The sequence below is a fragment of the Aquarana catesbeiana genome, linkage group LG04, assembly GCF_042186555.1.
Source record: "Aquarana catesbeiana isolate 2022-GZ linkage group LG04, ASM4218655v1, whole genome shotgun sequence".
Lineage (NCBI taxonomy): Eukaryota > Metazoa > Chordata > Amphibia > Anura > Ranidae > Aquarana > Aquarana catesbeiana.
This window is the reverse complement of record NC_133327.1, coordinates 132906405-132919162: the sequence shown is the minus strand read 5'-3', so window position 1 is coordinate 132919162 and position 12758 is coordinate 132906405. Positions and strand designations below refer to the sequence as shown.

Below are 12758 nucleotides of genomic sequence, written 5' to 3'. Positions count from 1 at the left end.
AAGCTTTAGTCAGAAAATTATGCCAATGCTTGTGACCTTCCTACAGTCTCAACTCTTCTTCCTCTCCCAACCAATGGTTAATTCCTATTGCACATGATCACTCTTCTTGCAGCCTTCCATTTTCTGCCATCTTCCTGTCTTTGAAGCCTTCCTCTGCATCTTTCTTTCCCCTTTCTCCTCCGCCACCTAGAAAATGCAAATTATACTCCCTACATAAGGAACTCAGCTCTCAAGTGGCCACTAGTGGAACCCAGATAACTGAATTTTTTTTTTTTTTTTTAAAGTAAGGAATATATTTCATGATTAGTTTGTAATTTTCTGTCATGGAATTCTGCAAAATGTGTATTACTTGTGCTTTGAAAACCTGTTGACTGTTGCAAAAAACGTATTGGATATAAAATATACATTGCATGAACCAGCGGAAAAAAGTCACAACGCAAACAGCTTTTGTAAATAGGTCTGTATTTAACTTTGTAAATAATATATATATATTTTTTTATATGAAAAAGGAACACAGTTGAGAAAGAAAATAGCTTTTTTAAAAAAAACAAAATCTGTCATGGCAGCCATGAACCTGCCACAATGGTTTCCATTGCCATTTACAGGGCATGTACATCACAGTATGTGCAACAGCTCAGGTCTGCTCTGTCCCTGAACAAGTAAACTTTCAGGAGTCAAACAATGGTAGCCTTCAGCACTGGATAAGAACTTCTTCTATGACAGGTGAAACTGCCAATGTGACTGGGCCTTCGTAATAGAAGATGTTCCTGACATACCCGCAAACATTATTTCAAATTTCAGAAAAAAGGTCCATTCACAATGATTTCAAAAAGTACTGATATTTTTTTTAAACTATTAACATACATATTAAGGAAAAATCAAATAAAATGTCTATGTACACAATTTTACATGTGGGAGCCAATACAAAAAAAAAAAAATTAAAAAAATCATAAGTATTAAAATGAGTGCAATTTCCATTGCAAAAATAGCTTCCTTAAAACACGTGAAACCGCTTAGCTTTTAGATGAAAATGAATAAGAGGAAAATAATGGTATGTCTATGACAAAAGTGTTCATCTGCTTATACTGGTCACTAAAGTCCTTTAGGTCTTCTGTCAGCAGCACTGATCACCCTGCCTTCCTCTCCAAGCACACCTGCTCTCTGTTCACTTTTAGGTAAGAGCAGGGGGGGTGGTGTACTCATTTAGAGAAATTTAGTGCATCAACTGTGAATTTAAAGCTGAAAATTAAATTCAAGCCGGGTACTGTTTTTAATGTTTCTTATCCCCTCCTCCCATGTATGTAATGTGCAGGCTGCTGGATTACATAGTGTGTTCTGCTTGTTTTCTCCCTGCTGCTGAGCTTTTGGCACTGTGGTGGGGGATTAGGGGTTAACAGCTTTGGTTCTCCAGGCTCAGCTGCACTAAAGGTGATCCAATGATCTGTGAATGGGGGAGAGAATCCGGTGGCTGATCAGATTCTTCTCTATCCATAGGCAATGTTACAGGCAGGGTGAACAATGAATGAACTTTTGTCAATGGAGGACGTGGTGGACAGGGCAGCCCTGCAGTAAAGATTTTTACAGAATCCAGCAGCTTGCACATTGTAGGACATAGTTCATTACAGGCAGGTAATGTAACTAAAGCTGTAGGAAAAAATAAACAAACCTCAGCTTTAAGAATGCACTACTGCACAGGGCATGTAGCTACAAAGTTTAGATAGGGATTGTTTTTAAAATTAAATTTGCTGCTTTTTTATATGTAAATAACTCAGTCAGAGACCAACACTGATGCAAGGTACACAGACAGACAACTGCAGCATTTTGATTGCAGATGTATAGGTTACATTCAGAGCTAAATCTCTGTATTAACCTAAAAACTACTGAATTTCCTTCATCGCTAGTTTTATGAATGAGCAACCCTGTTTAATGTAACAATTCTATGCATGTGTTTGCTACAAAAGCTTAAACATGAATATGCTTTAAAAAGATTTTTATTTTTATCTAATGTACAGGGAGAATAAGGTTAGGTCTAAGATAAAAGATTTTGAAGATCCTGTGGCAAGAGGGGCACTAGACTCTGTGGCACATTAAAAGACTTGTGACTTGACTATAAAACACAAAAGAAAAATCAAGATAACATGTTTTGTCTAATTCTCAGATTTTTTTTTTATAACAAACTCTGCAGGAAATAAGTTTAAAAATGTAATTTCTTCCACCTCTAAATGCATCATTGTATTGTGCATGCACACACTTTTTTCCTTTGAGAACAATTAAACCTCCTTTTCTATATGGCACCACTTCAGGATTCAGAGATAACCTGACAGAAAGCACCTATAGGGACCTTGTGCTTCTGTTTTTAATGTTTTTCAAAAATTTAAACCAACGTTAAAAAAACAAAAAAAAAAAAAAAAAAAACACAATTCTAACAAAAAAAAGTGACATAAAACCCATTATAGTTGCACTTTTATCTGTTGAAATTACCTGAATGGAAACAATACAGGGTCAATTAACAAAAGCATAATGTATGCGTTATTCAAATTACTATCCATTTGTGCATTTATTAGGTTTTCAATTCATTTTGAATGTATTACATCAGCTGATTTTACCACAAACATGTGGAAATTGTAGTGGTGTTCTAGGCAACTGACCAAAAAAAATTTACATGGCACACCTATGCGATATTTATGCGTAAAAATTAAACTATTATTAAACTATTATTATTTTCTCCAAAGAATTTCTCTTCAGCAAGTTTGGATAAAAAAAAAAAAAAAGTGTAGAAGAAATAGAAACCAGCTACAAATGCTTCTGAAAGCTATTTGTTTAAGCAAACATACAATATCATCATGTAATCTTCCATGAAATGGCAGTTGAGTTAATACGTACCAAACATCTCTACTCAAAATATTGTACACTTGTAAAATATAAAAAAAACTGATACTGTACCCATAATGTGAAAGCAAGTGATGCAATAAAGAAGAAAACACCTTCCCATTTATCACTTTAGCATTAAATGCATTATAATCCTTCCTACCTGCACCTTGTGTTTTCACCTGCATATGATGTGCATTAAACTTCTAGTTTCATTGTGTCATTTGTTGCTCTGTATGCACAACCTACAGTAGAGCAAGCCTTCACATTCCAGTGTCAGAGGTTTCTCTTGTGTTGTGCTGAGACATGAGGCGAGGCATGGCACTGCATAGGTAATGTACGACTTCTATAGTCAAAGAACCAACACTTCCTGTAAAACTATACATCCCACAATCCCAGAGTCTCTCGGTGTTGTGCTCTGTAGGTGAAAGCTGAAAAGTAATTAGGCTTGAAACAGGCACAATCAGGCAGAGAAATGAGGAGAAGGAGATATGTTTAAATCATATTACCACTCCCACATTTGTGATGCAATACAGAGGAAATGGCAAACCATGGATTGCATTACTCAGAACAAGTTGTCTTTCCCTTTAACGAATAGAGATACGCTAGTTGAATGAATACGTGAACATAGAGGAACCGATCAGCCACAGCATTAGAAACTGCAGCCATAAAATGTGAGCCCATCATTACAAAATTAAGGCAAAAATATGACACAGGGAAAATAACTACACTTAGGGCCCTTTCACACTGGGGCGGTTTGCAGGTGCTATTGCGCTAATAGCGCCTGCAAACCGACCCGAAACAGCCGCTGCTGTCTCTCCAGTGTGAAAGCCCAGAGCCCATCTTCGGCGCGGTGTATACACCGCTCCTGCCCATTGAAATCAATGGGGCAGCGCAGCAATACCGCCTCGGCGGTGGTTTTTAACCCTTTCTCGGCCGCTAGTGGGGGGTAAAATTGACCCGCTAGCGACCAAATACCGATGGTAAAGCGCCGCTTACAATATCGGCTTTTTTCCGCCGACACCGCCCCCGCCCCAGTGTAAAAGGGGCCTAATACCTCTTGGCATGCAAGAAGATACTCAATATGTATCAGGCAATAGATGTTTACTTACATACCCATGACCTAAATGTGTTTATGTGTAAGTGGGAAAGGTGTCTTCCAATGTGTTGTCTTGACTTAAAAGATTTTGAACATAGACTGTACGGCACCGAAGAAGCAGCACAGACGAGTATAGGACCTGGAGAGGGGGCATGCACCCCCGTAACTGCACTAAGCTTAAAGTGGATATAAACCCCATTCATGAAACTTGACCCAGGCACATATAGCTGTAGTGCTTACTTATCTCTCTCCAAAGCCATAAGTCCTGAGTCTTTCTGCTGCTTCTTTTTTCTGTGATCAAGCATGATCACTTCTGACAAGCTCTCCGACACAGAAGTTAAAAGCAACTGAAAATGTGTGTCGGGATGGAACTCAGAGACAGATTAGCAGGGAGCTTGACTATTCACAGCACAGTTCTGCAAGTATCTTCATTCCTCTGCCTATGTGGAAGGGGGGGGGGGGTGCCTTTCCTCCAATCAGCTGTCACACAGTGTATGCCAACCAAGACTCCCCTCCCACTGCTGAAACATGAAGAAAAAATTCTAACACAAGGTTTACTTTCTAAACAGTATATAAAAGATGAAGACAGCAGATATGCAAATAAAAACAAAACAAAACAAAACAAAAAAAAAAAACCACTTATGTAGGGAGATTAGTTTCATCTCTGTGAATCATCTGAGGCTGTTCACTTTACTGGGTATAGGAAAGGGTTTACATCCACTTTAAGTTAACACTGTGGTGGTGTGTTACTGCACTCATGTTAATGTGCATTATTTCATGCATTAGTGTGGTGCATCAAGGTTGCCAATGTACCACTAATGGACAATTTTATGTGCTGTACTTTTAAAGCAGTGAACACCACAAACTGTTCACATCCATACACTGTGGTGCCCTAAAACACACATTGGTGTATAGACGCACTTCAGTTTTTTTTTTTAATACATAATTTCATTACCATAACAAGGGGGCTTATAAGCAGTGATAGCTGTGAAAGGTACTCTTTATGGCGACACCAGGGGTCTATTAGACCTGGATGCTTCCAGTCCTTGCAGATCTGGAATGGACAACTCAATCTGCAGCTTACCTAGTGCAGCTGCCAGGATTTACAGCTGTAAACCAGGAAGTGCTTAGAGCCCAGGCCTTCTGGGTCTTGCAGTCTGGAGGGGAACGCTACTTTACCCATTTACCGCACTTTGTTTTGAATCTTCCCATTCAGTGGTCCCAGGTACATGGAAGAGTAAGGCAAACCGAGAAGCCAGGAGAAGGGAAGTGGAAGCAAAGACTTCAAAGGACAGAGGGAGGCAAGTGTAATGTATTGTTTACACCTCTTTGCTGTCCTTTCTCAGATCTAGCTCTTCATAAAAACTGCATTAGCTCAGTGCTTCCGGTCCATGCACTCTCTACTTCCTGTACCTGGTTATTTACAAAATCCACATATGCTGCAGCATGCCATTTGCAGAGACTAATTCCATACATAAAATAGCAGGGATAGAACGCATTGAGCTAATGTTACCGCTGTACTCTCTGCACAGTATTTGGAGATCTGCATCTGGGAAAAGAGAGCACAGATGTAAGTGTAATTAACATATCACACTCACCTCCTGCTGGCCTTTACACAGATAATCCCTAGAGACCTTTAAAGAGAAACAAAAAGGGCAAATTGTTTGAAGAAAAGAACCAAGGATTTAAGGTGGATCTGGCAAACAGCAGAGGCAAACTTGGATTCTACAGAGCATTACCAACTACGGTTAGATGTCCTTAAGTCAGTTATCTTAAAAAAAGTTGATTACAATACATTGATTAAAACAATACCTCAAAATCCATCAAAAAAGAAAAGAAAATCAAGACAAAGAAAAAAATATGAACTCTCGGTACTGTGCTAATGAATAACAGACACAAATATATGAATTGTTTGTGCCAAAGGACTTGTGTTTGCCAGTCTTGTGATCTAGACACTTTTTGAAAAGCACAAGTTCTGGACCACCATGCAGACTATAATGTGATGTAGCAATGTTCCAGAACCCAATTCTGTATGTGAGAGGACAGTGAACGCACAACAGCACACTGAGTTCATTCCTCTCCTGGTAGTATGTTTACACTGACAGCACTTTGGAAAGGGACAGAAAGGCCTCCCAGATTGTGTTCCATTTTACAGGGGATTGCAGTAGGAGGATATCAGGATTTTAAAATGAAAACTGCATTCAAATATTATATATATATATATATATATATATATATATATATATATATATATATATATATATATATATATATATATATATATATATATATATATATATATATATATATATATCTCTAGAGCCCACTTTAAAGTTAAAGTGTTAGGCTACTTTCACACTGGGGCAGGCGCCGGCGGTAAAGCAGTGCTTTACCGTCATTTTAGCAGCGCTATTCAGCCGCCAGCGGGGCGGTCTAATCCCCCGCTAGCAGCTGAAAAAGCGTTACAACCGCCCGCAAAGCACCGCTGCAGTGGCGCTTTGCAGCGCTGTCCCATTGTTTTCAATGGGAAGGGGTGCTTTAGGAATGGTGAATACACCGCTCCTATAGCCCTGCAAAGATGGGGCTTCCAGGACTTTGACCGTGCTGCAAGCGCACCGCTCCAGTGTGAAAACCCGAGACACAAGAGAGGTTCTTTACAGGCACTACACAGGTGCTATTTTTAGCGCTGTAGCGCCTGTAAAGCGCCTCAGTGTGAAAGTAGTCTTACTAAACCCAGGAGCCTGCATTCTCTATATCTGTTTTCCCACAATTCACAGAACATGGAAATGCAATTTTCTTTTTAGTAAATATAAAGTGCTAATTACCTTTTCTCATCAGCAGTATATAGCAGTCTTTTGACTTCTAACAGTGTCCAGCCAAGCACTGGTTAAAGCTTGGAGGAGTTTTCATTCTCCCCTGATTGTCCTACGAGGCTACAGGAACCCTGACCCTCTGTCTGTACAGTGCTGATTGGCCCCTGTGCCAATAATGTGCACCCTCCAAGGAAAAAACAAAAAAAAAAACTCTAGCAACACACATCAAACTGAGCATGTGCAGCATGCTTCCAAGGCTCTGTACTATCAGGAGTTGGATTGGGGACTGTGGAAGAAGGGGAGGATCAGAGAACACAGGATCAAACAGCCTTTTAAAACATTGCAGAGGATTAACCCCTTAGGTTCCACAGCGAGTATAACAAGCATGTTTTACTGCATATACAGACTGATTTTACTGTTATGGGTTTATTAACACTTTAAAAATAGCCTTTCATCATCCCTAAACTTGAATAGGATTTAAAAATTTGTGGGTAAATCTAAAAAAACTTACAGTGCATGCAAGATGGCCTTCAGAATATTTCTGAATCAGAAGTGAAAAGTGGAAAAAAAATTAGAAATTAAAAGGCGTTAAAACATTTGGGGGGATATTTACTAAAACTGGTACACTCAGAATCTGGTGCAGCTGTACAAGGTAGCCAATCAGCTTCTAACTTCAGCTTGTTCAATTAAGCTTTGACAACAAAACTTGGAAGGCGATTGGTTTCTATGCAAAGCTGCACCAGATTTTGCACTCCAGTTTTAGTAAATAACCCCCTTGGAGTCTAACCTTTGCCAAAGGACTGCAAACAAGTACTGTAGGTCATGGTGCCCAAACTTTTGTACATGCCACATTTTATTTCCAAGTCATAAAAATTGTGCATTCAAATCAGCAAAAGTATATATAGGTTTGTGTCTTGCAAAGATTGTGTTAAACTTTTCCGATCTGAATTTATCCCATTTATCGTCCCCCCCCCCCCCCCCCCAATTTATAAAAATCAAAACGTGTTATTTTACAGAGATATTCAAACACTTGCACACAACTGTAAATGCTAAGATAAAATGACACACAAGTCAAAGTTCTCGAAAATACAGAGTACAGTAAAAGCAGCCACATAATCACGTGCCCACATATATGTGGACATTGTGCAACCAGACTTCTTTCTGTCATTTCAAAACCCAAGCAAAATCCTAATGAGATGGGACACAAACTCACCTGCAAATTAGGTCTAAAGTGAGCAACTAAAAATCGGTCTAATACCGGTCCTCTGTATTGGTAGCTGCTACTAGCAATGAGTTCCATTAACAATCACGACTTCTTTATACAGGTTCCTCTGCATACAGAACAGACTGCATCTGTAAAGTGCTGATTACATGGGATGAACACCTTTGGATAATATGAACAAGGAAATCTAAGCTAGGAAAAGCTGGACAGTAAACTAAAAGCATTATTATTGTTTTTTAATATGAAATTAGCAACACCCCAACTTATACTGAACCTGCAGAATCCATACTAGGGGCTACACTATTATGAGAAGGTAGATAAGTGGTTGCATGTTATGATTTTAATAATACCATGGTAAAATAAAAATATACAATTCTTATGCTGTGTGAATAAAAATATGCATCTGAAATGCTTAAAAGGAAAAATTTTACTCTTAAAAACGGGCCTTGGTCCAATTCAATTCATCCAGCATTTTCCTCCCATCGAAAACAGCAACCCCCTCTTTGTGGAATGGATCAATGTGTTTCCAAGGCAACTGGCATCATTGTTAGACCATAACAATATTTATAACCATCAGGATCCAATCAGAGGGGTTAAGGAAAAAAAAGTGTCACATTTTTGGGAAAGCAGCATTGTAACAGACACTTCATATATATATGCAGCTCCGTAGATACTGCAGTTCTCTGCAGAAAGCGGTCCAGCTAATGTCCCATGGTCCCATTCCCAATACAGACCTCTCATCAGCTGCTGCTTCAGACTGTAGATGCCTAACCCGGGAACAGGACCAAGTGCGTTCAGCCATCATCTGAATCGAATCCCTGAGCAGTCTCTTCAGAGGAGCTGTCCTTGTGGATTCGTCCATCACTCTTCATACTGTTGAAGGTTTTTTTGAAAGCCACCATCATGGCGTGAGCCAGCTTTTTGGCCTCTAACTTGCTTTCACATTCCACAGCATGGCAATCCATTTGGTAGGTTAGGTCATCATTGATTTCTCGGTAAACCCAGGCAAAGATGTTGGGGCTGACATTGTGATCTGCTGTGCAGTAAGCAATTCTGGCCACCTGGAATGTGTCCATATGAACAGTAGCCTCACCCTTGATGTCTTGGTGATGAAGTCGCACTTGGAAAGGACGGATTTCGAGGATGGTGTTGGAGGGGAACACATCTTCTCTGGCCAAAGTATGCTTTTTCCACAATTCAATCACTGGTTGCTCTGTGCATCCAGATAAAAACTGAACTCCCGTTGCAGATACCTTTCCCAGATAGGTCACCTGAAACAACGAAAGATAACAAAATAACTGACCTATACAGTCTGTCACCTCTAAAAACATACCTCATTAACAAGCCATGGTTTGGGATGCCAATCTATTCTGAGAAAAGAGAACATCAGTAAAATTAATAGAAATGTAACAAGAATTATTTGGTCTTGGTGAGAATCAATGCACTAAAAAGGGAAATGACCAATGGCTAGAAGGGCGAATCATCAATTATGGGATATAGAAAGGCTAAGAAGTACAAGCCCTTTTAAAAAAAAGGAAGACACAGTTTTAAAGTGATATTAAAGTCTTGTAATGTTTAAACAAAACAATAAACATGTTATACTTACAGGGCCTTGAAAAATGTATTTATACCCCTTGACATTTTCCACATTGTCATGTTACAACCAAAAAACGTAAATGTATTTTATTGGGATTTGGTGAGACAGACCAAGACAAAGTGGCACAAAAATTGTGAAGTGGAAGGAAATTGATAAATGGTTTTCAATTTTTTTTACAAATAAAAGGTGTTAAAAGTGTGGCGTGCATTTGTTTTCAGCCCCCCTGAGTCAATACTTTGTAGAACCACCTTTTGCTGCAAATACAGCTGCAAGTCTTTTTAGGTATGTCTCTACCAGCTTTTCATTTTGAGAGGGAAATTTTTGCCCATTCTGCTTTGCAAAATAGCTCAAGCTCTGTCAGATTGGATAGAGAGCGTCTGAACAGCAATTCAAGTCTTGCCACCGATTCTCAATTGGATTTAGATCTGGACTTTGACTTGGCCAGTCTAACACATGAATATGCTTTGCTCTAAACCATTCCATTGTAGCTCTGGCTGTATGTTTTGGGTTTTTGTCCTGCTGTAGGGTGAACCTCTGCCCCAGTCTCAAGTCTTTTGCAGACTCTAAAGCCTTGTACACGGTCAGATTATTTTGTTTATTATTTATTATGCGCTTCAGATTTTTTTTTTGTCAGAAAACCGTACTAATGGGGAAAAATTAAAAAAAAAAAAAAAAAAAAAAAAAAAAAAAAAAAGGGACGTTGTGGTCAGACAAAAATTTTACAGTTTGTCTGCCGAAAATTCGTAATCGGCTGTCAAACGCAGCATACTAACAATCAGAAAATCGGCAGATTATTCATCGGACAAAGTTTATTTTCAGATTTTCTGACCGTGTACGGACCTTCAAAGTTTCACTTTGTATGCAATCAGACAGCCCTTGTACTACATGGCTTTGATAAATCTGAAGACAAAAATCTGCAGAAAATCTAATAGTGTGTATGGGGCTTTACAGGTGTTCTTATAAGATTGCCCTGTATTTGGCGCCATCCATCTTATCAACTGTGACCAGCTTCCCTGTCCCAGTTGAAGAAAAGCATCCCCACAACATGATCCTGCTACCATGTTTCGTGGTCGGGATGATGTGCCATGTTCGTTTTCTGCCATAGAGTTTTGCTTTTAGGCCAAAAAGTAAAATTTTGGTCTCATCTGACCAGAGCACCTTCTTCCACATGTTTGCGAGAAGCCATAAAGGGGCCACACAGCAAATGGGACTTCTTATGGCTTTCTTTCAACAATGGCTTTCTTGCCACTCTTCCATTAAGGCCAGATTTGTGGAGTGCCTGACTAATAGTTGTCCTGTGGACAGATTCTCTCACCTGAGCTGTGGCTCTCTGCAGCTCTTCCAGAGTTACCATGGGCCTCTTGGCTACTTCTGATTAAAATGGTCTCCTTGCCCGGTCTGTCAGTTTAGGTGGAGGGCCATGTCTTGGTAGGTTTACAGTTGTGTCATACTCTTTCCACTTTAGGATGATGGATTGAACAGTGGAGATGATAGAGATTATAGAGATTTTTTTTCCCCTAATATAACCCCGCTTTAAATGTCTCCACAACTTTATCCCTGATCTGGCAGGTGTGTTCCTTGACTTTCATGATGCTGTTTGTTCACTAAGGTTCTCCAATAAACCTGAGGGCTTCACAGAACAGCTGTATTTATACTGAGATTAAATTACACACAGGCTGACTATTTACTAATTAGGTGACTTCTGAAGGCAATTGGTTCTACTACATTTTAGTTAGGGTAACTGAGTAAAGGGGGCTGAATACAAAAAAAAAAAAAAATAATATTTATCATTTTTCTTCCACTTCACAATTATGTGCTACTTTGTGTTGGTCTATCACATAAAATCTCAATAAAATACATTTACGTTTTTGGTTGTAACATGACAAAATGTGGAACTTTCAAGGGGTATGAATATTTCAAGGCATTGTACCTGCTCTGTGCAGTGGTTTTGCACAGAGCAGCCCGGATCCTCCTCTTCTCGGGTCTCTCGCCAGCGCTCCAGGCCCCTCCCTCCTGCCCCCACAGCAAGCAGCTTGCTATGGGGGCACCCAAGCTGAGCCACTATGTATCTATTCAGACATGGAGCCACAGCTTGGCCCCACCCCCCCCTTTCTCTCTTGCCTTTGAATGACAGCAGCAAGAGCCAAAAGGCACCCACTGCTGTGTCTCAGCCAAGCAGGAGGGAGAGTCCCAGGCAGCCGAGGTTCTCGTGCAACATCACTGGATTAAGATGGGGCTTAGGGGGGCTGCTGCACACAAAAAAAAAAAAAAAAAAAAAAAAAAAAAAAAATCACACACACACAACCTCCCCCTTAATGGCCAGCTATAACACCGTAAGAATACACATGGCTCTTGTACTTAGACAATGATTCTTTAGCCTGGATTTCAGCTTTAAAGTCACTGATCTCAAATCCTCTGGGAGAATAAACCTCTGCAGGAAATTAAAAAAAAAAAAAAAAAAAAAAAAAAAGAAAGAAGAAAGAAAAAGCAGTGCATGCGGAGTCCTCTTCCACCACCCTAATCAAACCAGACTGCAATTTATGCAAATCCTCAGATACTGGGAATCTTTTGGGCTCCTTTTTTATACTCAACCCTCCCTCATTTCAGGGTGTGCCACTTCAATGTGTACATGCACCGCCAGCTCTATACAACCAATACTGGGCCAGCAGATAGTACACAATTGGTGACATTCCAACCACAGGTGCATAACCATTCCAGTGTTCTCCATATATGTTGCGGATGTGGGCCCAGTCAAACAATAGATTGTATCCCTTATACAAGATGAGAAATAACCGGTATTATATAAATCTATATTTGGGGCGTAAGCCATTAGTTCAGTTTGTAACATGCTGGGAAAAGATCCTGATTTTATGCTAGATGTCAGTATGTTGTAATTGACACTCCATTTGCAGTAGATTTAGGAAATCCAGGCACCTCATACATCACAGTGCACATATAAACAGACATGTTAGCACGGAAAAACGCCATTTTATGAGCCATGAAAGTCCAACACCAACAAGAAGCAGCAGCAGCAACACTGGTGATGTGAAAAACATGTCACAAAGCTTCATCTGTTCATGGGAATCTTTCCACAGGGCAAGGGCAGACAAGAAAATAAGTTGACAAAAAGGGATATGTTTTAGCCGTGCCAACCTAGAC

The 12758-nt window shown here is 39.7% G+C and overlaps 1 protein-coding gene across 2 annotated transcripts in view; it reads right to left on the bottom strand.

Moving 5' to 3' along the window:
- Nucleotides 1-445: 445 nt before the first annotated feature.
- The window catches only part of PID1 (phosphotyrosine interaction domain containing 1), a 118383-nt gene continuing 106070 nt past the window's right edge, over nucleotides 446-12758 (bottom strand). For both annotated transcript variants that reach the window (XM_073625663.1, XM_073625664.1), the window contains exon 3: nucleotides 446-9273. In XM_073625663.1, the coding sequence (XP_073481764.1) occupies nucleotides 8797-9273 (477 nt within the window). In that variant the 3' untranslated portion in view covers nucleotides 446-8796. The remainder of the gene's footprint in view (nucleotides 9274-12758) is intronic.